The 27,057-nt window shown below is 45.2% G+C and overlaps 1 protein-coding gene across 2 annotated transcripts in view; it reads right to left on the bottom strand.

Annotated features, from left to right (window-relative positions):
* FERMT3 (FERM domain containing kindlin 3) overlaps positions 1 to 27,057 on the bottom strand; it is a 96,404-nt gene that overhangs the window by 23,754 nt on the left and 45,593 nt on the right. For both annotated transcript variants that reach the window (XM_088480069.1, XM_088480068.1), the window contains exons 8-13: positions 21,068 to 21,199; positions 20,253 to 20,302; positions 20,047 to 20,171; positions 11,977 to 12,083; positions 11,687 to 11,899; positions 11,423 to 11,547 (exon numbers count right to left, since the gene is read on the bottom strand). In XM_088480069.1, the coding sequence (XP_088336195.1) occupies positions 11,423 to 11,547; positions 11,687 to 11,899; positions 11,977 to 12,083; positions 20,047 to 20,171; positions 20,253 to 20,302; positions 21,068 to 21,199 (752 nt within the window). The remainder of the gene's footprint in view (positions 1 to 11,422; positions 11,548 to 11,686; positions 11,900 to 11,976; positions 12,084 to 20,046; positions 20,172 to 20,252; positions 20,303 to 21,067; positions 21,200 to 27,057) is intronic.

Genomic DNA, 27,057 nt, shown 5'->3' with positions numbered 1-27,057 from the left:
CCGAATAAGGGATGAGTAATAGGCCACAGGATGAGAGCATTGACAGGATAAGGGACAAGTGATAGCCTGCAGGATTAGAGTGGATTGACCGGATAAGGCATGAGTAATAAACCACAGGATGAGAGAGCGCATTGACAGGATAAGGGATGAGTAATAGGCCACAGGATGAGAGAGAGCATTGTCAGGATAAGAGATGAGTAATAGGCCACAGGAGGAGACAGCATTGACATGATAAGGGATGAGTAATAGGCCACAGGATGAGCGAGGATTGACACGATAAGGAACGAGTGATAGGCCACAGTATGAGAGGATTGACAGGCTAAGGGATGAGTAATAGGCCACAGGATGAGAAAGAGCATTGACAGGATAAGGGATGAATAATAAGCCACAGGATGAGAGAAAGCATTGACAAGATAAGGGACAAGTGTTAGGCCACAGAATGAGAGAGAGGATTGACAGGATAAGAGATAAGTAATAGGCCACAGGATGAGAGAGCGCATTGACAGGATAAGAGATGAGTAATAGGCCACAGGATGAGAGAGGATTGACAGAATAAGGGATGAGTAATAGGCCACAGGATGAGAGACAGCATTGACAGGATATGGGTCGTGTTAGGCCACAGGATGAGGGAGAGCATTGACAGGAAAAGGGACGAGTGTTAGGCCAAAGGATGAGAGCATTGACAGGATAAGGGACGAGACCACAGGATTAGAGAGGATTGACAGGATAAGGGACAAGTGATAGGCCACAGGATAAGGGACGAGTGATAGGCCACAGGATGAGAGAGCATTGACAGATACGGGATGAGTAACAGGCTACAGGATGAGAGAGGATTGACACGATAAGGGTCGAGTGATAGGCCACAGTATGAGAGGATTGACAGGATAAGGGATGAGTAATAGGCCACAGGATGAGAAAGAGCATTGACAAGATAAGGGACAAGTGTTAGGCCACAGAATGAGAGAGAGGATTGACAGGATAAGAGATAAGTAATAGGCCACAGGATGGGAGAGCGCATTGACAGGATAAGAGATGAGTAATAGGCCACAGGATGAGAGAGGATTGACAGAATAAGGGATGAGTAATAGGCCACAGGATGAGAGAGGATTGACAGGATAAGGGATGAGTAATAGGCCACAGGATGAGAAAGAGCATTGACAAGATAAGGGACAAGTGTTAGGCCACAGGATGAGAGACAGCATTGACAGGATAAGGGATGAATAATAGGCCACAGGATGAGAAAGCGCATTGATAGCATAAGGGATGAATAATAGGCCACAGGATGAGAGAGCATTGACAGAATACGGTCAAGTGTTAGGCCACAGGATGAGAGAGAGCATTGACAGGAAAAGGGACAAGAGATAGGCCACAGGATGAGAGCATTGACAGGATAAGGGACAACTGATACTCACAGGATTAGAGTGGATTGACAGGATAAGGGATGAGTAATAGGCCACAGGATGAGAGAAAGCATTGACAAGATAAGGGACAAGTGTTAGGCCACAGAATGAGAGAGAGGATTGACAGGATAAGAGATAAGTAATAGGCCACAGGATGAGAGAGCGCATTGACAGGATAAGGGATGAGTAATAGGCCACAGGATGAGAGAAAGCATTAACAAGATAAGGGACAAGTGTTAGGCCACAGAATGAGAGAGCATTGACAGGATAAGAGATGAGTAATAGGCCACAGGATGAGAGAGGATTGACAGAATAAGGGATGAGTAATAGGCCACAGGATAAGAGAAAGCATTGACCGGATGAGAGAGTGCATTGACAGGATAAGGGATGAGTAATAGGCCACAGGATGAGAGAAAGCATTAACAAGATAAGGGACAAGTGTTAGGCCACTGGATGAGAGAGGGCATTGACAGGATAAGAGATGAGTAATAGGCCACAGGATGAGAGAGCATTGACAGGATAAGGGCTGAATAATAGGCCACAGGATAAGAGAAAGCATTGACAGGATAAGGGTCAAGTGTTAGGCCACAGGATGAGAGAGAGCATTGACAGCAAAACGGATGAGTAATAGGCCTCAGGATGAGAAAGCATTGACAGGATATGGGTCAAGTTTTAGGCCACAGGATGAAAGAAAGCATTGACAAGATAAGGGACAAGTGTTAGGCCACTGGATGAGAGAGAGCATTGACAGGATAATAGATGAGTAATATGCCATAAGATGAGAGAGAGCATTGACAGGATAAGGGATGAGTAAGGCCACAGGATGAGAGAGGATTGACAGAATAAGGGATAAGCAATAGGCCACAGGATGAGAGAGTATTAACAGGATATGGGTCAAGTGTTAGGCCACAGGATGAGAGAAAGCATTGACAAGATAAGGAACAAGTGTTAGGCCACAGGATGAGGGAGAGCATTGACAGGAAAAGGGACGAGTGTTAGCCCAAAGGATGAGAGTATTGACAGGATAACGGACGAGACCACAGGATTAGAGAGGATTGACAGGATAAGATGAGTAATAGGCCACAGTATGAGAGAGCGCCTTGACAGGATAAGAGATGAGTAACAGGCCACAGGATGAGAGAAAGCATTGACAACATAAGGGACAAGTGTTAGGCCACAGGATGAGAGACAGCATTGACAGGATAATGGATGAATAATAGGCCACAGGATGAGAGAGCTTTGACAGAATACGGTCAAGTGTTAGGCCACAGGATGAGAGAGAGCATTGACAGTAAAAGGGACAAGAGATAGGCCACAGGATGAGAGCATTGACAGGATAAGGGACAACTGATACTCACAGGATTAGAGTGGATTGACAGGATAAGGGATGAGTAATAGGCCACAGGATGAAAGAAAGCATTGACAAGATAAGGGACAAGTGTTAGGCCACAGAATGAGAGAGAGGATTGACAGGATAAGAGATAAGTAATAGGCCACAGGATGAGAGAGCGCATTGATAGGAAAAGGGATGAGTAATAGGCCACAGGATGAGAGAAAGCATTAACAAGATAAGGGATAAGTGTTAGGCCACTGGATGAGAGAGGGCATTGACAGGATAAGAGTTGAGTAATAGGCCACAGGATGAGAGAGCATTGACAGGATAAGGGATGAATAATAGGCCACAGGATAAGAGAAAGCATTGACAGGATATGGGTCAAGTGTTAGGCCACAGGATGCGAGAGCATTGACAGGATATGGGTCAAGTGTTAGGCCACAGAATGAGAGAAATCATTGACAAGATAAGGGACAAGTGTTAGGCCACTGGATGAGAGAGGGCATTGACAGGATAAGGGATGAGTAATAGGCCACAGGATGAGAGAGGATTGACAGAATAAGGGATGAGTATTAGGCCACAGGATGAGAGAGCATTTTCAGGATATGGGTCAAGTGTTAGGCCACAGGATGAGAGCATTGACAGGATAAGGGACGAGACCGCATGATTAGAGAGGATTGAGAGGATAAGGGACGAGTGATAGGCCACAGGATGAGAGAGGATTGACAGGATAAGGGACGAGTGATAGGCCACAGGATGAGAGAGCATTGACAGATAAGGGATGAGTAACAGGCTACAGGATGAGAGAGGATTGACACGATAAGGGACGAGTGATAGGCCACAGTATGAGAGCATTGACAGGATAAGGGATGAATAATAGTCCACAGGATATAGAGAAAGCATTGACAGGATACGGGTCAAGTGTTAGGCCACAGGATGAGAGAGAGCATTGACAAGATAATAGATGAGTAACAGGGAACAGGATGAGAGAGCGCCTTGACAGGATAAGAGATGAGTAATAGTCCACAGGATGAGAGAAAGCATTGACAACATAAGGGACAAGTGTTAGGCCACTGGATGAGAGACAGCATTGACAGGATAAGGGATGAATAATAGGCCACAGGATGAGAAAGCACATTGATAGGATAAGGGATGAATAATAAGCCACAGGATGAGAAAGCACATTGATAGGATAAGGGATGAATAATAGGCCACAGGATGAGAGAGCATTAACAGAATATGGGTCAAGTGTTAGGCCACAGGATGAGAGAGAGCATTGACAGGAAAAGGACAAGAGATAGGCCACAGGATGAGAACATTGACAGGGTAAGGGACAAGTGATACTCACAGGATTATAGTGGATTGACAGGATAAGGGATGAGTAATAGGCCACAGGATGAGAGAAAGCATTGACAAGATAAGGGACAAGTGTTAGGCCACATAATGAGAGAGAGCATTGACAGGATAATAGATGAGTAATAGGCCACAGGATGAGAGAGCGCATTGACAGGATAAGGGATAAATAATAAGCCAGAGGATGATAGAAATCCTTGACAAGATAAGGGACAAGTGTTAGGCCACAGAATGAGAGAGAGCATTGACAGGATAATAGATGAGTAATAGGCCCACAGGATGAGAGAGGATTGACAGGATAAGGGATGAGTAACAGGCTACAGGATGAGAGAGGATTGACACGATAAGGGACGAGTGATAGGCCACAGTATGAGAGCATTGACAGGATAAGGGATGAATAATAGGCCACAGGATAAGAGAAAGCATTGACAGGATATGGGTCAAGTGTTAGGCCACAGGATGCGAGAGCATTGACAGGATATGGGTCAAGTGTTAGGCCACAGGATGAGAGAAATCATTGACAAGATAAGGGACAAGTGTTAGGCCACAGAATGAGAGAGAGCATTGACAGGATAATAGATGAGTAATAGGCCACTGGATGAGAGAGCGCATTGACAGGATAAGGGATAAATAATAAGCCAGAGGATGATAGAAATCCTTGACAAGATAAGGGACAAGTGTTAGGCCACAGAATGAGAGAGAGCATTGACAGGATAATAGATGAGTAATAGGCCCACAGGATGAGAGAGGATTGACAGGATAAGGGATGAGTAACAGGCTACAGGATGAGAGAGGATTGACACGATAAGGGACGAGTGATAGGCCACAGTATGAGAGCATTGACAGGATAAGGGATGAATAATAGGCCACAGGATAAGAGAAAGCATTGACAGGATATGGGTCAAGTGTTAGGCCACAGGATGCGAGAGCATTGACAGGATATGGGTCAAGTGTTAGGCCACAGGATGAGAGAAATCATTGACAAGATAAGGGACAAGTGTTAGGCCACTGGATGAGAGAGGGCATTGACAGGATAAGGGATGAGTAATAGGCCACAGGATGAGAGAGGATTGACAGAATAAGGGATGAGTAATAGGCCACAGGATGAGAGAGCATTTTCAGGATATGGGTCAAGTGTTAGGCCACAGGATGAGAGAAAGCATTGACAAGATAAGGGACAAGTGTTAGGCCACAGGATGAGGAGAGAATTGACAGGAAAAGGGACGAGTGTTAGGCCAAAGGATGAGAGCATTGACAGGATAAGTGACGAGACCGCATGATTAGAGAGGATTGCGAGGATAAGGGACGAGTGATAGGCCACAGGATGAGATAGGATTGACAGGATAAGGGACGAGTGATAGGCCACAGTATGAGAGCATTGACAGGATAAGGGATGAATAATAGGCCACAGGATATAGAGAAAGCATTGACAGGATATGGGTCAAGTGTTAGGCCACAGGATGAGAGAGAGCATTGACAAGATAATAGATGAGTAACAGGGAACAGGATGAGAGAGCGCCTTGACAGGATAAGAGATGAGTAATAGTCCACAGGATGAGAGAAAGCATTGACAACATAAGGGACAAGTGTTAGGCCACTGGATGAGAGACAGCATTGACAGGATAAGGGATGAATAATAGGCCACAGGATGAGAAAGCACATTGATAGGATAAGGGATGAATAATAGGCCACAGGATGAGAGAGCATTGACAGAATACGGGTCAAGTGTTAGGCCACAGGATGAGAGAGAGCATTGACATGAAAAGGACAAGAGATAGGCCACAGGATAAGAACATTGACAGGATAAGGGACAAGTGATACTCACAGGATTAGAGTGGATTGACAGGATAAGGGATGAGTAATAGGCCACAGGATGAGAGAAAGCATTGACAAGATAAGGGACAAGTGTTAGGCCACAGAATGAGAGAGAGCATTGACAGGATAATAGATGAGTAATAGGCCACTGGATGAGAGAGCGCATTGACAGGATAAGGGATAAATAATAAGCCAGAGGATGATAGAAATCCTTGACAAGATAAGGGACAAGTGTTAGGCCACAGAATGAGAGAGAGCATTGACAGGATAATAGATGAGTAATAGGCCCACAGGATGAGAGAGGATTGACAGGATAAGGGATGAGTAACAGGCTACAGGATGAGAGAGGATTGACACGATAAGGGACGAGTGATAGGCCACAGTATGAGAGCATTGACAGGATAAGGGATGAATAATAGGCCACAGGATAAGAGAAAGCATTGACAGGATATGGGTCAAGTGTTAGGCCACAGGATGCGAGAGCATTGACAGGATATGGGTCAAGTGTTAGGCCACAGGATGAGAGAAATCATTGACAAGATAAGGGACAAGTGTTAGGCCACTGGATGAGAGAGGGCATTGACAGGATAAGGGATGAGTAATAGGCCACAGGATGAGAGAGGATTGACAGAATAAGGGATGAGTAATAGGCCACAGGATGAGAGAGCATTTTCAGGATATGGGTCAAGTGTTAGGCCACAGGATGAGAGAAAGCATTGACAAGATAAGGGACAAGTGTTAGGCCACAGGATGAGGAGAGAATTGACAGGAAAAGGGACGAGTGTTAGGCCAAAGGATGAGAGCATTGACAGGATAAGTGACGAGACCGCATGATTAGAGAGGATTGCGAGGATAAGGGACGAGTGATAGGCCACAGGATGAGATAGGATTGACAGGATAAGGGACGAGTGATAGGCCACAGTATGAGAGCATTGACAGGATAAGGGATGAATAATAGGCCACAGGATATAGAGAAAGCATTGACAGGATATGGGTCAAGTGTTAGGCCACAGGATGAGAGAGAGCATTGACAAGATAATAGATGAGTAACAGGGAACAGGATGAGAGAGCGCCTTGACAGGATAAGAGATGAGTAATAGTCCACAGGATGAGAGAAAGCATTGACAACATAAGGGACAAGTGTTAGGCCACTGGATGAGAGACAGCATTGACAGGATAAGGGATGAATAATAGGCCACAGGATGAGAAAGCACATTGATAGGATAAGGGATGAATAATAGGCCACAGGATGAGAGAGCATTGACAGAATACGGGTCAAGTGTTAGGCCACAGGATGAGAGAGAGCATTGACATGAAAAGGACAAGAGATAGGCCACAGGATAAGAACATTGACAGGATAAGGGACAAGTGATACTCACAGGATTAGAGTGGATTGACAGGATAAGGGATGAGTAATAGGCCACAGGATGAGAGAAAGCATTGACAAGATAAGGGACAAGTGTTAGGCCACAGAATGAGAGAGAGCATTGACAGGATAATAGATGAGTAATAGGCCACTGGATGAGAGAGCGCATTGACAGGATAAGGGATAAATAATAAGCCAGAGGATGATAGAAATCCTTGACAAGATAAGGGACAAGTGTTAGGCCACAGAATGAGAGAGAGCATTGACAGGATAATAGATGAGTAATAGGCCCACAGGATGAGAGAGGATTGACAGGATAAGGGATGAGTAACAGGCTACAGGATGAGAGAGGATTGACACGATAAGGGACGAGTGATAGGCCACAGTATGAGAGCATTGACAGGATAAGGGATGAATAATAGGCCACAGGATAAGAGAAAGCATTGACAGGATATGGGTCAAGTGTTAGGCCACAGGATGCGAGAGCATTGACAGGATATGGGTCAAGTGTTAGGCCACAGGATGAGAGAAATCATTGACAAGATAAGGGACAAGTGTTAGGCCACTGGATGAGAGAGGGCATTGACAGGATAAGGGATGAGTAATAGGCCACAGGATGAGAGAGGATTGACAGAATAAGGGATGAGTAATAGGCCACAGGATGAGAGAGCATTTTCAGGATATGGGTCAAGTGTTAGGCCACAGGATGAGAGAAAGCATTGACAAGATAAGGGACAAGTGTTAGGCCACAGGATGAGGAGAGAATTGACAGGAAAAGGGACGAGTGTTAGGCCAAAGGATGAGAGCATTGACAGGATAAGTGACGAGACCGCATGATTAGAGAGGATTGCGAGGATAAGGGACGAGTGATAGGCCACAGGATGAGATAGGATTGACAGGATAAGGGACGAGTGATAGGCCACAGTATGAGAGCATTGACAGGATAAGGGATGAATAATAGGCCACAGGATATAGAGAAAGCATTGACAGGATATGGGTCAAGTGTTAGGCCACAGGATGAGAGAGAGCATTGACAAGATAATAGATGAGTAACAGGGAACAGGATGAGAGAGCGCCTTGACAGGATAAGAGATGAGTAATAGTCCACAGGATGAGAGAAAGCATTGACAACATAAGGGACAAGTGTTAGGCCACTGGATGAGAGACAGCATTGACAGGATAAGGGATGAATAATAGGCCACAGGATGAGAAAGCACATTGATAGGATAAGGGATGAATAATAGGCCACAGGATGAGAGAGCATTGACAGAATACGGGTCAAGTGTTAGGCCACAGGATGAGAGAGAGCATTGACATGAAAAGGACAAGAGATAGGCCACAGGATAAGAACATTGACAGGATAAGGGACAAGTGATACTCACAGGATTAGAGTGGATTGACAGGATAAGGGATGAGTAATAGGCCACAGGATGAGAGAAAGCATTGACAAGATAAGGGACAAGTGTTAGGCCACAGAATGAGAGAGAGCATTGACAGGATAATAGATGAGTAATAGGCCACTGGATGAGAGAGCGCATTGACAGGATAAGGGATAAATAATAAGCCAGAGGATGAGAGAAATCATTGACAAGATAAGGGACAAGTGTTAGGCCACAGAATGAGAGAGAGCATTGACAGGATAATAGATGAGTAATAGGCCCACAGGATGAGAGAGGATTGACAGGATAAGGGATGAGTAATAGGCCACAGGATGAGAGAGCGCATTGATAGGATAAGGGATGAATAATAGGCCACAGGATGAGAGATATCATTGACAAGATAAGGGACAAGTTTTAGGCCACTGGATGAGCGAGGGTATTGACAGGATAAGAGATGAGTAATAGGCCACAAGATGAGAGGAATGACCGAATAAGGGATGAGTAATAGGCCACAGGATGAGAGCATTGACAGGATAAGGGACAAGTGATAGCCTGCAGGATTAGAGTGGATTGACCGGATAAGGCATGAGTAATAAACCACAGGATGAGAGAGCGCATTGACAGGATAAGGGATGAGTAATAGGCCACAGGATGAGAGAGAGCATTGTCAGGATAAGAGATGAGTAATAGGCCACAGGAGGAGACAGCATTGACATGATAAGGGATGAGTAATAGGCCACAGGATGAGAGAGCGCATTGACAAGATAAGGGATAAGATAAGGCCACAAGATGAGAGAGGGCATTGACAGGATAAGGGATGAGTAATAGACCACAAGATGAGAGAGCGCATTGATAGGATAAGCGATGAATAATAGGCCACAGGATGAGAGAAATCATTGACAAGATAAGGGACAAGTGTTAGGCCACTGGATGAGAGAGGGCATTGACAGGATAAGAGATGAGTAATAGGCCACAGGAGGAGACAGCTTTGACATAATAAGGGATGAGTAATAGGCCACAGGGTGAGAGAGGGCATTGACAGGATAAGGATGAATAATAGGCCACAGGATGAGAGAAATTATTGACAAGTTAAAGGGATAAGGGACAAGATAAGACCGCAAGATGAGAGAGCACATTGACAGGATAAGGGATGAACAACAGGCCACAGGATGAGAGAAAGGATTGACAAGATAAGGGACAAGTGTTAGGCCACAGGATGAAAGACAGCATTGACAGGATAAGGGATGAGTAATAGGCCACAGGATGAGAGAGAGCATTGACAGGATAAGGGATGAGTAATAAGCCACAGGATGAGAGAGCACATTAACTGGATAAGGGATGAGTAATAGGCCGCAGGATGAGAGAGAGCATTGACAGGATAAGGGCCACAGTGATGTAGTTTTTCAAAAACAATTGTCGTCATTTAAGTGGATAAAATAGATAAACTTGGCTACTTTCTCTCAGATTACTAATGTTCTTGTCCCAATTTATATCTGAATAATTAAAATCATTCACACAAAATGCCACACTCTTTCAATTTGCAATAATAATTTTCAGTACAATCATTTATGATAGGTGTCATAACAAACTCAATGATATTCACAAATATCTTCCCACTAGGCCGATCTTACACAAGTCTTTACCTTTTGAAAATCCCCACTCCCTACCTCCTTTTTTAACCTTCCTGCATATGTTATATCTTTCCAAATATACTGTTGTCTGTAATTACTTTCATGCAGCCTTGTTTTGGTTATGCAGTTATATTGCACTTGTATGTTGTAAGCTCCAATAGGGCAGGGGCTGATATGAATCACAGATATTATCTGTTCAATGCTGCAAACAAATGGTGACACTATATAAGCGAGCAATAATAATTATTTTTTCAAGACTTTTTTTTTATTATTACATTTAATTATTTGTGCATCATCTCCTCTACCTCTTCCCCCATTTACATTACTGTTGAAATTCTAGGTCCAGCAAAGCAATAATGACTCGTGGACCAAGCAATGAAAATGGAGGAACACTTCAATTCACTCTGTGCAGTCCATCAGCTTTTCCTGTAATTGGTAGAGGGTCACTCAGACAAACCCAATCCCAGCCTCCACTAAATCTATTTATCCAGAAACCGACAGAACTGCAATGTACTGGAGAGCATACATCTAGGCCTGTCAGCAGCTGTCCACCTACCTGGAGATGGAATAAAGGGGAGCACAGTATTTTGCAAGTATCAAATGACTAACCAAAATTTTAGAACTGTTGTGGATCATTACAGATGGAGATTACAGCCTTCAAATAGAGACTGGGTGACACAGAAATACCTGGGAAAGCAGGGAGAGCCAGTTCTGCCTTCAATGTGATCAAAATGCAACATTACAACCTAATTATTGAATTGGAATATAATGGGATGAGAGGATAGAAACTACATGGGATGATATAGGATATACAGTATGAGAGAGGACATGGGATGATACCGGATACACCGGATGGGGGATGAGAGAGGATATACAGGACATAGGATTATATAGGAAACACATGATGTAGGATGAGTGAGGATGAACAGGACATGCTACAATATAGGATACACTGGATGTGGGATGATACAGGATATACTGGATTTGGGAAGAGAGGGAATTAGATACCTATGAGATATGTAAATGAAAGAGTACAAGTTATGGGATGATGAGGGATTTATAGGCTCTAACATGAGAAAGGGATGAGAGGATAAATAGGGTAGAAGATAAGAGAGCGTAGAGTGAAGCATAAGGACATCACCAACCTTACAATAAAGTATGATACACCAAAGTCTGGTAGTGATTGCCAGTCATGAATAAAGCGCATTTTGGATTCTACAAGAGAAATCTGAGCAATATTCTGATAGGCCTCCAGGATACGAGGGGATAACTGTAAAATAAAAAAACATGCAAATAATATGGATTGTAGTTGGTCTCTTTTTTTTTCAAAGGTAATTATACAGAAGTAGATCTGCATATCGCTACCTAATAACCTTCAACTGATATCTCTGGATCACTTATCTCCTCACCTGCTTGAGTTTGAGCTTTTTCTGGTACCGTGGTGATACCAGGGCCAGCATATTGATGGAGTCAGCGGCAGAGGCAGAAGTATGCTGGTTGGATTTTTGGAGATTCAGGAAGGACAGAATACTTTGCATCTCTCCCTCATAAGATGAATCACCCATCGTACGTCCTTTAGCTGCCAGGCGGCATCCAGCCATCCAGCGGGAATATTGCTGCTCCTATATCAAATGAATACATGTGAGACAAATATGTGATACATACAATAAAACAAATCACTGCGACCTATGACACTTACATTTTCACAACGAAGGTAAACTTCATTCATCCCTTCTGGAGATGGGACAAGGAGCTTAATGCAAAACTTCTGAGAAGCAACATTGACCTCTGGAGTAACTTCACATCCTGAAATGGATGACAAGTAGAAGTTAAACCCACCAGTATTGGGTATATATAGTTTTTTTTATCAAGTGTGTTGATTACTGCTGTTCTCACCAGACAGGGAACCCAGGTCAACCACCCACATAGCCTGTAATGCTTGCAAACCCCCAGAATCAATAGCTGAGTGAAGGGATTAATCTAGGCAAGAATTATGCTCCTTAAAGGAAAGAGTACGAAGCAAAGCTCATACAGGCAACTCAACTAGGACAGGAATCCCCCCCCCCCACTGTGCACTAAGCACATGTCCAACCTACAAGAACCTATATAACATAGTCTTGGGAACACCAAACTCAGAGCTAAGTTATGCAAAGAAGCACAGGACTTCTGCCCTATAAATATGGCATAACGTGGACACCACACAAGACTAAAAAATTTCCCAAAGTGGAGAAGAAGGATCCAATCCATCAGCAACCAGAAGCTTATGAGCTGCCAGGCAAACCTTGCGTGTTTGCTCCAGAATGGAGGGTATAACCCACAAGAGAGGACGCAGCCAGTCAAAACTGCAGAGGGGAAAAAGACAGACTGGCCAGCTGAAGCAGTGCCCAATGAGCATCCCCTAACTCTAGAACATCCACCCAGTCACGAATTGCGCAACCAAATAACAGCGTATGTCTGGCAATGCCAAACCATCATCACCCCGGGGTCTACAATATGGGGACGCTAAGACCACCAAACAAAGCTGGTAATATATCTAACTAAAGTAGAAAACAAAGGATAAGGGAAGATAAATCGGTGACTGTTGTAATACATATAACAGTTTGGGCTATATAATCAATTTTACCAAACTGATCCTACACATAACAGAAAGTAGGAGCTGTTTCCAAACATGCGCTTTATGCTTACAATAATCTGGGGTTGAATATTGAGAGGCACATAATTATTTACTTCACTAGAAATGTGTACACACAGATATTTAAATTGAAAGCACCAACGTGAGGGCAGACTATAATCAACTGGCTGGGTTGAAGTGGTAAGTAGAGGAAAAACTACAGATTTGGTCTAATTTATACAAACACTTGAAAACGTACCAAACACATAGACTGTTGCCTAGAGAACTGGAAGAAAAGCACTAGCCTGTAACAAAAACTTGTCGCATACAGGGCAATTTTCTCCTCATAACCCAGAACCATTAGGCCAGAAATACTTGGAGAAGCCTGGATCTCACAAGCCAGCGGCTCTATGGCAAGAGTGAGCACGGACAGAGATATCCTTGAAGAGTACTGCAGCCTAATGCAAAAGAGTCAGTGACGAACCCATTAACTCGTACCTATCCCAAATTGTGAGAGCAATGCCTATAAGAAAGTCCAATCAACAGAATCAAATTCCTTGGCGGCATCAAAGGACACCACAAGGCGTCTTCACCTTCCGCATGCTGTAGCTGAAGATAAGTGTAAAGACGTTTTAAAATTAATAATTGGTGACTGCATAAAGCCAGTTTGGTAACGATGAACAATCTCCAATATACACTTTATTTAAGACAATAGCCAACATTTTAGCCAGTATTTTAACGCCAGTGGACAAAAAGGAAATACGGTAATAGGAGTCTGGATAAGTTGAATCCTTACCAGGTTAGGGAAGGACCACTATTAAAGCCTCTGACATGAAAGGAGGCAAAGAGCCAGCAGAAGATAAACCATTGAATGAAATTTAAGGACCAAAAAAAACCCAAATGGGTCTTATAAAGCTCAATGGGGAGGCCATCACTGCAGGAACCTTGCCACCAAGGAAAGATTTAATGGCATCCTTAAGCTTATCTAAGGAGAAAGGGGAGTCCAAAAATTCATGACTCACAGGTAACAAAAATTAAAGGGATATCTGGTTTAAAATAGACGTCAATTCCTCTAGACTAGAGTATTTTCCAGAGAAGCATAGACAACAATAAAATAATAAACACCAGAGCCAAATTTTCTCCCCCCAACGCTCATCAGCCCTACACTCCTTACCTCTTGACCGAGGTGCACCACTCCATCTCTGCACACTGAAGCTGGGAGGAGGCGTGGCCATGGTCCGGGGAGCCATACCTCCTCCCAGCATCTGTGTATCCGAGATGGGGATCAAACTGCTTCCTATTAACAGGCTGCAGTGTGTCTGTGAGGCCTAGTCATCAAACGATAAATTGCCCTGTACCCATGCAGATCCCTCCTCCGCCTCCTCACTACCTCCCCAGCGGCTTTGCGCATGCGTGACCCAAGGTCACGCATGCGTAGCTGGGACGACGGAGAGCAGATAAGTATCGCAGCTGCGATACTAACCACGGAGATGACTGCTTTTTGGAGCAGCTGTCCCCACACCGGAGAAATGATGAATTGCTCCGGTGTCACGGTTCCCCCGATGTGAGTTGGATACTTAAGTATCCCTCGCGGCGAGTTCAATACTTCATCGTCGGAGGCCATACAGCCTCCAATGATGAATATGCTCCTGTGACTAAAAAGCAGTTTTCTGCACGGATCAGTGGATTCCCTTCTTGTAATGCCGCTGGGCATGAGCTGGGTACAGGGGGAGTTGAGCCTTGGAGGTGCTGCAGGCCCCATAGCAACCGCACCCCCTGCACCCATGGTAGTTAAGCGTCTGGGTAGTAGTATAAGTAGCAGCATCCACTTCAATCATCCTGTGTAAAGTAGGGAGGGTAGCCATCTCAAGCCATATAGGCCAAAAACGTACAGTACTAGTTCTATTAACCTGTATATAATTATCATAGGCTGAAAAGAGAAGGCAATGCCTGGATTTATCTTAAAAGAAAGTAGTCCAGTCTCTATGAACTATAAGTCATTTAAATTGATCAGCAGTCTGTCCACTCAAAATATATTTTTGCTCCAGCAGATCCCGGCTTCTCTGCTCCAACCCCGCTTCTTTTGAAAGACCTTAATCTGTGCCACCTGAAAATTTAGAGTGCCCCGGAGAAAAGTTTTAAAAGCACCAGAGGACTAACTACAACAGAATTATCAGTGAAGAAATCTTCCCAGGGAGTAAGTAATTCAGAAGCCGCATCCATCCATCTGTGCTAGCTAAAAGGGATTAAACCTCCAAAAAGAAGCACCTCTTGGGAAACTCAAAGGACTAGCAACAGAGGGGAGTGGTATGAAACACCCCAAGACAAATAAGAGACAGTAGAAACCACGGGGAGTAAAGAATGGGAGATCAACCATATATCAATACGTGAAAAGATGAGATGAATAGAAGCAAGAGTAACAAAGCACACCAGGATTTTGAGAATGCCAAGCATCCACCAAACCCCATTAAGAAATAGATGGTAGAGGAACTAGCACATAAGGAGGGATGTGGAGTCTTCCGCTACCTATCCAGATCATCATCTCCAACACACAACACTGGGACCAAGGGAAGAACAGATAAAACTTCACAGGCTTTTGCAAGAACCTCCGAACTATAAGGTGGAGGAATATACTGTATACCACATGCAGGATAAAGAAGGAGGCATAGATAGAGCCATGAAGGAAAATAAAGCGTCCCAAGGAGTCTGAACCTGGTGACAGACAAAACTCATAAATTTACTAACGAACACAGATACACCACGTGAGTGGGTGTGAAAAGTGGAGTGGAAAGACCAATCCACCCAAGGCCGCTTTAGGGACAAGACACGACTACCCATTAAATGGGCACACTATACCAGGATTTTGTGCCCTAACAGACACAGAACCAAAAACCTCTTGATCTTATCATTAACGCCACATACATTCCATAATAAGATTCTTAACATAAAGTATACAATAAAGATATATAATAAAGCCGTAGAATACGTGACCACTCAACGCCAAAACAATAACCAGAGGAAATCCTAAAAGATCCCCACTACCTCACATAGAAAAAAAAATGTGTGCTGCAATCATAATTAGAAAATAACAGTAAGAAAGAGAATGAAAAACACAAAACAACAATATCCCCCATGCCCACTATTCCAGCCCCCCAGCCCCACCTCCATCCGCTTACAACCCCAACCTAGTTCCTAAACACTAACAATAAACTCTAAATTGCACTAGTTAAGAATAATGAATAAAGAGGGGAGTCAGCCATTGTATTGTGCCATAAGGGCATGGCGCTGTTTGTCACATCATCTCTCTTGCCATCTTTAGATAGCGAAAGTAATGCGGTCCCCGTTGCCGGCAATCCTTTCCTATGTTATCCTTTCTTTATTCAACAAACAGTAGTAATTAAGATTACAGCTGTTTGTCACAGCATCGCTCTCACCATCTTTAGTGAATCCTTCCAGGCACTGCGGGTCTCCGCCAGGTTAAAGTGCCATGCACATGTGCAGACAGACCATCGCACATGCGCATTACACAGAAGCCCGTCGCCCGTCGCCATTGGTATTGATGAATACCAGTGGCATTTTTGTCTCTATCACTGCAATACTAAACGAAAAATGCTGCTGGTATTAAGCTTTGTTGTTAAATTGGGCAGCAGAGGATGGACAAGGATTAGGAGACTGAACTGATTAATGGAGACCGGCAGCCTGTGCACATTTTTCCAGTTTAGTCGCTGCCGCAGTCTGAGACTTTCTACTCCTGATAGTTACAGAAGGCAACAACTAATATAAAAACACACCAATGCCCCTATATCTGATAACAGTCCTACAGCAATGGAGAAACAAGCAGCACTATGAGGCAGTGATGTGCGGTCAGGTGATGCAGAGCGTTTCCTGTCATACATAGGTATACTCCACAGTTTTTACTATAAATATTATAAGAAAAACTTAAAGAAAATATTATAAATAGCTTCTTTGTATTATTCTAATCATTTTTATAGTCAAAACTCTGTATGGCAGGTGAGGCACTGCCTCCCCTGTCTACCTTTTCCGCACATCCATGATCAAAACTCACCAAATTTCCAGCACTATATACTGCTGCACCTTGTATAATGCCCACATGTACATGTACATTACACTGTATGTGTAAATCTGACGCTGATACTAGCCAGTGACTCCCCAGCCATTTACCTCTCCGCACATGACTGCTATGAGGGACACAGGCGATGCAAGAGGCACTCCAAAATGGTGACTAGTAGCAGTTCCAGTTACGGCAGATATGCAGAGGGACAGCAGTACCTGAGGAGAGGGATCAGGAGCAGGCTGCAGCATAGCAATTGTCAAGCTGCAAGAAGAGCCAGAAGAAATAAACCTGTGCACCTCCAGCACTGATGCACAGCCTCCAATATGGTCTGCATCAATGGCACCATCGGTGATAACCATCGATGGTTTACAAAAAAACACACATCTATGGTGAACTATCGATGGTTTGCAACACTCGATGGGCACCTCTGCCAGGTGCACAGCAGGCCAATCAATAATGGGGGGTGGAGCTTAGCAGGCACCAGGTGGCGGGGCTAAGCTCCGTCTAGGGAGAAGAAAAAAACTTCGGGTTCCACCATGCCAATGGTTCTCTGCCATTGATGGCAAAACCATCAGCCATTGGTAGTAAACCATCGATGTTTGTTAACTATCAATGGTTGATGGCAATCCCTACTCCTATATGCACAAGAGCCCCTCTTCACAGGAAAACGCTGTTCCAAGATACCACCAGATTCTCCAGAGGAGACCTCAGGGGGGCCAGCAGAGGAGGGAGTAAACAGCGGATAGGCAAGGAGGCCTCTATGCCCCCAGGCAGCCCTGCAGAAAGGAGCTGGAGCAGCCATCATGTACACCAAGCGGCAGTGCACCACCAAGGATAGCAAGTCCATATCTGAGAGAACTCAAGCCCTAGGGACACACATCAGACCAGCAGCTTCACCACAGCGTAGACACAAGCAGGCAGAGAGTGCACCAGCTAGCCTGGGCTGGTAAGAAGGATGACCACAGGTGGCTACATGATACAAAGGCAGCAGTTCTAGGCATGCCAACCATCAGTATAGGATTATTAGAATTTCGGTATTTAATATCCATCAGCATTACCTCAGTACCAACATATCAGTGCTCTCAGAACCTGATTCAGAGCCACTCGTTAGGATGCGTCGCTCGTAGCTGGCTGATTTTCGCATTATGGGACGATGTTCTTTCAGGGCGCACATCGTCCCGTGTGTAGTACGCACCTTAAGGCTCAGGCACCAGCACTATCAGTGGTATTGTATTCCTAATGCTCAGACACCAGCATTATAAGTGTATTATATTCCTAATGCTCAGGTACCAACATTATCAGTGGTTTATTCCTAATGCTCAGGTACCAGCATTATAAGTGTATTATATTCCTAATGCTCAGGTACCAGCATTATAAGTGTATTATATTCCTAATGCTCAGGTACCAGCATTATAAGTGTATTATATTCCTAATGCTGAGGTACTAGCATTATAAGTGTATTATATTCCTAATGCTCAGGTACCAGCATTATAAGTGTATTATATTCCTAATGCTCAGGTACCAACATTATCAGTGGTTTATTCCTAATGCTCAGGTACCAGCATTATAAGTGTATTATATTCCTAATGCTCAGGTACCAGCATTATAAGTGTATTATATTCCTAATGCTCAGGTACCAGCATTATAAGTGTATTATATTCCTAATGCTCAGGTACCAGCATTATAAGTGTATTATATTCCTAATGCTGAGGTACTAGCATTATAAGTGTATTATATTCCTAATGCTCAGGTACCAGCATTATCTAGGGCTTCTATTCCTTGTGCTCATGTACCAGCATTATTAATTATCTTTTGACATAGAAGCTCTGTAGTGCATACTTGCCTACTATTGAAAAAACATTTCAGGGAGATTGTGAAAGCACCACCCATGAGTGCGGCGTTACAGTGGGCGCGTACTGCTACATCTGAGACGCGTGCCATAAAATTTACTTACATACAAATGTAAACGAGTCCCAAAGCAGTTAGTAAGATCTACTTGTTGATGAAAACACACTGATACTTTTCATAAAATGCATGTAGCCATAGGGATCAAGGGGCGTAGAGGGGTGTCACACAGAGAGGTGTTGCCAACCGCCAACCCTGCCTACTCTAATAATGTTCTGACTATAAGAAGGCCACCTCTCTGTCAGGGAGGGTCACATGGCATAGGTGGCAGAATCGATATGTAATGCCGGCAGCTGTTTAGCCCCCGGATCAAATACCGACAATGGCAGGCCGATGGGGTCGAAATCCCAACAGGTACAGGTAAGTACCCTAACCCTCTCCCCCCCCCTAACCTTAACCCTCCTTTAGGGGTTGCCTAACCCTAACCTCCCCCCAGGGGTCCCTAAACCTAACCCCCCCTCCCCACACTCTAAACCTAAGCCTTCTGGGGTGGTGCCCAACCCTAACCTGCCCCCCTAGTGCCTAACCCTAACCCCCTCTTCCCCTAGCCTAACCCTCTCCTTCCCCAGGGGGGTGCCTAACCCTAAGTCCCCCCGGGGGCCCCTAAACCTAACCCCCCCATCCCCGGGCTAAGTATTATATTTACCCATCCGCGGACAATCGGGATGGCGGGGGGATTAAGATAGGAGCCTGCATTTCGACGCCTATCTTTAATCCCTTGTTGGGCAGGATGAGTCGGGATTTAGACCGGCGGCAACGCGTCCGCCGGTCTATTAACTACATCCCATAGGTGGCGGGACATCAGTGTCAGCATAAGAAGCTAAGGATGGTCAATCGGTGGTCCCACGTTGATCTTTTGGATCAATACGGGATTGCCATGTCTGCATTTAATGCAGAAGTAGATTGGAAAATGAATGGGCTCCTTTGCTACACTGCACTACCACGCTGAACCATGAGCTCACCCACATATGCAGCAATGGTGGTCATTCAATTTCTGAAATCAAATCCTTCCGATTGTATTAGATTTTTTTCCCGAGCAGATGAACCCTCACAAGTAATCAATCAAAATCTCCCTGTGTGGTAAATGTTTTCATTGGACAACGCTCTATATGCTCTCTATTCCTAGGAGTGACTGTGAGGCACCAGCATTATTAGTGGATTCTATTGGACTTCCTTACCTTTCAAAGCCAGCATGATCAGTGGCTCTCCCCTGGCCTCCTCTTTACTTTTATAACAGGACACATTGGTTCCCTTCAGCATCACCCAGTTCTGTTTATAGCCTTTTAGAGTCATTTTCCGCGGTCTGGGAGCAGAGAGGGAACAGTAAATACAATAAATAAATAAAATGAATTTCCAATGAAAGTAATGATAGACAATGGGTTACCTGAGCACTCGCAGATACTCCTGTAGTTCTGGTTCAACCTCAATAGCTTCCTGCAGGTTAGAGAGAATGTGCGCATACGAGCTTTATAAACTAGTATTACCAGTAATGTACATAGACAGTGATATACTGTACACAGGGCCTGATTCAGCAAGGAACGCACGATAGCAGACACACGAACCCGTCTGCTGCGAGTATATGCTAATAAATGCATACGCACGCAGAATAAGCAGCCGCCTAGCAAAACACAATACCTCTCACTTCCCTTAACATGCATTCTGTTATACCACGAAAGACAGCGGAAACATCGGTAACATCGAGAACCATCAAAAACATTAGCATATTAGTGGTTGACCTGACTCCACGCAGCTAGACTTCAGGCTACGGCCATCACCGCAAGGGCTTAGTTATGCACGCCCCTAAAACTCCGTCCAAACGCACAGACATTCCTGCGCTCGTCCACCCCCACAAAACGGCGCATGCGCAGAGCTAAAACATCGGCTGAGTACGTGCGTTCCTTGCTGAACAATCAGTAGCAGCAAAGTACATGAGCGACAGGAAACTACTGGAGGTTAATATGTAAACTAGGTGTGCAGAATAGGAAATCATTTCCCACTATTTACTACCAGTTTGCTGTCATATTCTGCTTCCACTATTTCTGGAGAATAACCCCTAAAATGTTCTAGCAATGGTGCAGAAATATAAGCATTTCACTATGACCTAGACATATACATGAGAGAAATATAGAGCTACTGTATATGGAAGATACTACATAAGTACTGTGAGTAGACATGGCTGTCTGTAAGAGTCTAACATACCAGGGCCTCGCTCTGAGTAGACGCTTCCAGTTTTACTTCCAGGTGTGATAGTGCCTCATCCAGATCCTGGAGAGCGGGGTCTTGGGACATATGCATAGGGTCAGAGACTACTGACTGTTTGTTCACATGATACTGAGGGGGTAGAGAGGACATCCAATCAAATACAATTATAAATAAAATTATTTTCATATGCACCAACTCATCCCATTTAACAGGAAGTATTTTGAATATCACAGTCTATGTAATTTATTATTATTTAAAATCATCAACCATGTTGTGCTGCATGTTCCAGCATGACCCATACTTGCCTATTCTCCCGGAAGGCTCACGATTTTCCTGCACCCCCGGAAGAGTGGTCGAGTCTCCTGCATCCCGCCCAGTGGTGCCAAGATGGGGGTGCTAATTACCCAGGCCTGGGCTTGATGTAGAGGCCTGGGGGAGGCCTAGGTCTGCCGCCCATCCCCTCTCCCTTACATTTCAGCAGAAGGGTCTCCCCAGCCCAGTACATGCTGGGGAGACTGCTGATCAGCATACTGCACCAAACCCCATCCCCCCTTCCTTCCGAGGAGCATGCTGCAGGATTTTATTTTTTTAAGGATATGTAGGCCATGCCCACGAATGTACCAGGGCCCCGCACAGTTAAGGCTCTGATCCCACCCACTTCCTAGTGAAGATGGGGAGATAATACCACCGGGAATCGCTGCCCGTATGGAGGGAGCGGGGCTAAAATTAAGCATTTGCATAATTGTAGCCCCACCCTACGGGCACTCAAATCTCTGCTTTTTGCTGTGATGGGGCCTTATGACATGAAAGCCTAGCCCGTCCCTCAAACTAGCCACCTATCTGGGCATCAGGGGCTGGCTGGCAACTTGCAGCCTGGGGGGCAGACACAAGCATGTGGCCCAGTTTTTCTACTAACGAATGCAATGTAAAAATGGGCGTGACAACAATGCTGGTGGCATGGTTTCCGTAATGTGCGTTTGGTTTAAATAGAAAATTAAGTATATGAGGGTAAAATTGTTATGACATAGAGCTATAAATAAATATCATCATTTGTGTGTGTCTCCTGGGAACTGGGTTGAGCAGCTTTGTTCCTAAAGCTCTGTCGCACAGTGTGTGTGTCTGACCTGGACAAAGCGGGGTGTAATTCATCAATCACAAAACGGACAGGGTGCATTGCACAGTTAACAAAACAGGCAGGGTGTAGTGCCCTGCTAAAAGTACCTAGTGGGAACACTAACACATACATACATATAGACACATTAAGGGGAATTCAATTCAAAGCGATGTTGAATAGCCTCGGGAGGAAGCTCCTGAAGCTATTCAATTCAACACGATGTTTGGTTAGGCTATAGGATTTCTTCTCGCACACCCCTGGGGATGCAAAGAGAAATCCGTCAAAAGTGCCAGATGCGCAGCTGTTTGCCGGCTTAGTGCGGCGCTAAGAGCTGCGCGGCCGGCACTTTAGTCAGAGAATGCCGGCTATTGCGACTACACACCCAGGTTATGTCTAAAGAACCAACATTTTCTGACTTACCAGCACGCTGAATTGAATAGCTCCAGGAACTCCCTCCCAGGGCTATTCAGCATCGCACTGAATTGAATTCCGCCCATGGACATTATAAAGAACAAAACAACACCCCTCCTTGCAAAGTATATGCCACACTGACACATATAATTTGTATACAATATATATAAGATAGATAGATGATAGATAGATAGATAGATAGATAGATAGATAGATAGAGGGCAATTCAATTCAACGCGAATTGAATAGCGCCGGGAGCGAGCTCCCAGAGCTATTCAATTCAGTGCACTGTGTGGTCGGAGAATTGGCGGTTATCGCGCCTTAACAAGGGTGTTAAGGCGCATTAACCGACATTCTCTGACCAAAGTGCCGGGCGCGTGGCTGTTAGTGCCGCGCTAAGCAGAAAAACTGCTGCGCACCCAGCACTTTGGTCGGATTTCTCCTCGCATCCCCTGGGGGGTGTGAGAAGAAATCCTTAGCGCGCCCAAACAGCGCAGTGTATTGAATAGCTGTGGGAGCTCCCTCCCTCGGCTATTCAACATAGACAGCTAGACATCACACACACACTGTATATAAGCCCCACCCTCCACTTACATGGTTTCTAAAAGTATAGTGAAGACAGTGAGCAGGCTCTCCTGCACTCTGCCCTCACTGTCTCCTTCCTGGGTGCCATAAAGTTTCTTTTTCTGCTCCCAGTCCCCAGGTTCTTCCCTGACAGACTCCCCGATAAGCCCCACCCCCTTTCTCCACCTTGCAGCCTCTAGGGTTCCTGGGAAAGGAAACCTGGCTCCCCATTAGTTGACAGCGGTCATTTCCTCGTAGCTTTGTATGGGGGCAGACATTTTTTTATTAGCCTTTGCAACTTAGATCTCACCAGCAGCGTAGCTGGGCAGCCCCCTCCGAGGCTGAAGCATCGTCTGCCTGACATGACAGTACGGTAATATCTAAATTCCCTTCATGGAGAGGAGGACCCTGACTATCATGACAGTACTCCCACAGAATACTAACATTGTACCGGACCGGGGGGCAGATGGCACCCTGCCCCCCGGCCCAGTCCGCCACTGCTGGGCATGTATGGCATTACTTGCCAACCTCTGCTCTAATCTATAGAGATCTGTACAGCCTATATTTATGAAGCTTGGCTGAGTTAATGAGTCACACATAAAGTAGAATTCAATGGCACTTCAATCTCGCACGGCATTGCAATTTTACCCTCACAACCCATAGAAGTGCGAGGGAACACTTGCAAAGTTGGCACTACCGTAACTGGCCAATACTGTATGTGCGCAGCCGGGCATTGCTGCGATGGTGGCACATCGCCTACAATTAAATCTACCCTATAGGAGGAAAAACACAAACTGATAGGTTGGGTTAGGAATAGAAAGGAGTGGTCCCAATGCCTTGACAGAGGAAAAGTAACATAAGATGTGATAAAACTGTCTTTAAGGATAAATCTGGCTAAAAGAAATAAAAAATTAAATGATAAATTGTACTGATACACACAGTGGCGGTTCTAGGGGCGGGCTAACAGGGCCATCGTCTGGAGCGCCTGCCCCTAGAGGGCGCCACTGAGTCTCCAGAAGAAAAAAAAAAAAACCCATATTAAAAAAAATTAAATAAGAGCGCTGGTCCTCCCCGTGTTGCCGGGCGTCCGCTGATATTTGTTATCAGCGGGCACCCTGCTCCCTCCCTGCAGCGGCAACCGCGGTCGGAGCGGACGGCAGCGGACGCAGGAGCGGGGCCTAACGTAAGTATTGTGTTTGTATTTTTATTTTTCAGAAGGGAGGCGTGGGGGCATTACTACTGGGGGCATGTCTATAAGGGGCCCTTACTACTGGGGGCATGTCTATAAGGGGCATTACTACTGGGGGCATGTCTATAAGGGGCATTACTACTGGGGGCATGTCTATAAGGGGGCATTACTACTGGGGGCATGTCTATAAGGGGGCATGTCTCTAAGGGGCATTACTACTGGGGGCATGTCTATAAGGGGGCATTACTACTAGGGGCATGTCTCTAAGGGGCATTACTACTGGTGGCATGTCTATAGGGGGGCATGTCTATAAGGGAGCATTACTACTGGGGGCATGTCTATAAGGGGCATTACTATGGGGGGCATTACTACTCGGAGCATGTCAATAAGGGGGCATGTCTATAAGGTGCATTACTACTGGGGGCATGTCTATAGGGGGGCATTACTACTGGGAGCATGTCTATAAGGGGGCATTACTACTGGGGGAACTACTATAGGGGCACTAATGGGGCATTACTACTTTGGGCACTACTGTAGGGGGCATTACTACTGTGGGCACTACTATAGGGGGCATTATTATTACTGCATGTAACATAATTTGTTATAAAGGGCATTACTGCATGTGGCATAATGTGTTATACAGGGCATTACTACGTGTGGCATAATGTGTTATACAGGGCATTACTGCGTGTGGCATAATGTGTTATAAAGGCCATTACTGCATGTGGCATAATGTGTTATACAGGGCATTACTGTGTGTGGCATAATGTGTTATGCAGGGCATTACTGTGTGTGGCATAATGTGTTATACAGGGCATTACTGCATGTGGCATAATGTGTTATACAGAGCATTACTACATGTGGCATAATGTGTTATACAGGGCATTACTGCGTGTGGCATAATGTGTTTATAAAAGGCCATTACTGTGTGTGGCATAATGTGTTTATAAAGGTAATTACTGTGTAAGGTGCATTACTGCACATGGCAATTATTCGCCACGAGGGGAGAGCTTGGGGGAAGCCCAGCACCTTCATAAGTGCCTGGCATGCCCCACAGTGTGATGAATTGGGGGTGTTCCGTAAGGACACGCCCCCTTTCCGGATGCGCGTGTGCTTTCAGCGCGCGCAGAGGAACGTCATCTACGAAAAAGTTTTTATGGGAGGAGGGGGGCGCAACTGTGAACTTTCGCCCTGAGCTCCACAATGTCTAGAACCGGCCCTGGATACACAGGACCTGATGTATTATAGGCCGCATTTCCCCCCCGATAAGCATAATTTCTTATTGATGTATATCGCGTTCAATCTGGAAATGAGCATTGTGGGAGACTTCATAATCCTGCCTAGTCTAATCCCCTCCATACCTTCTAACTACTCTGATTTTCTCTTATAGGGGTCTATTGAGCAATGGTTTTCTTACATAAAAAATGCGGAAATCATCATTTTCGCATTTTCTATGTAAATCCCCTATAGATAACGCAATTATCTTCACCATTAATACCCATCTTGCACTGTAGAGATCAGCCATTGATCTCTACAGTGCTTTAACGCTTTTAGCTATTCAGCAAAGCAAAACGCGTTAAATTGCACAAAAAATCATTACTTTATATAACGCCATCTCAGAATGGCGTTATATGAAGAAAATGCATTAAATTACCCGAAAACTGCAGGGACAGAGGGAAATTTTCCCATAAGTCCCTGCAGCATCCTGTAACTCCGTTCAGTCTCTGTGCCTGGTTTGCGGTGACCGCCGGCAGGTAAGACCAATTAGAGCTTGTCAAACCTGCCGAAGGTGATTGACATGTGTACACAGGCTTTATATTAGCATGTATACATGTATATTCATGTGCTAGTATATTTAAAATGTATATATACATTTTAAATATAAAAGCACATAAATATACATGTATACAGGCTAATATAAAGAGCGTGGGCCTGATTCAGAGACGGACGCTCTGAACGAGCGCTCGCTCTGAATCAGGGCGTTTTTGGTTTTGTTTGTGCGGCCTCCTGGCCCCTCGCATAGCTGCGGGTGACCACCCACAGCTATTGCGAGCGGCCAGGTTGATGGTCGCGATGGTCTTGACCATCGGGCTTGCCACGAGACCCTTGTGGTAGGGTCTCGTGGCCGCAAGCCCCAGAGAGCTTCTGGCTCTAATAGAGCCGGAAGCTCTCCCACTGACATCACTGGTGATGTCAGTGGGTCCGCCCCCAAATGGCAGACGTTCCTTCGGGAATGCCTCCTTTTGGCCAGCCACCCCCCCTGCCTGCCTACCAAACGGGGCGAGCTGTCAATCACCATCGACAGCTCGCCCCCTTTGGTGCGAGATCCGGAGCGACGGAGCACCCGTCGCTAGCCGGGTCTCGCGCATGCGCACGATGGTATGCCCAGTTGGCAAACATCGACCCGGTTGCGAGCGCTCATCGCTTGTGACCGGGTCTGAATCAGGCCCTGTGTACACATGTCAATCAGTTTGGATAGGCTGTAATTGAACTTACCCCTCCACGGTCATCTCAAAGATGGGACGGAGACAGGGCCTGATTCAGTGCCGGACGCTATTTGCGAACGGTTGTTCACAAAAAGGGGCCGGCTATTTAAATTGAGCGCTAACTCTTTGCGGTCTGTTGACGACTCTATGTCTGAGCGAGCGAACAAAACATGTGCTCGCTATTTTGTAAAGACGCCCCCTGACCGTTTGCATCATACGTCAT

This window comes from Taudactylus pleione, unplaced genomic scaffold (genome assembly GCF_031769625.1).
Source record: "Taudactylus pleione unplaced genomic scaffold, aTauple2 ptg000250l, whole genome shotgun sequence".
Lineage (NCBI taxonomy): Eukaryota > Metazoa > Chordata > Amphibia > Anura > Myobatrachidae > Taudactylus > Taudactylus pleione.
This window is presented reverse-complemented; position numbering and strand designations above follow the sequence as displayed.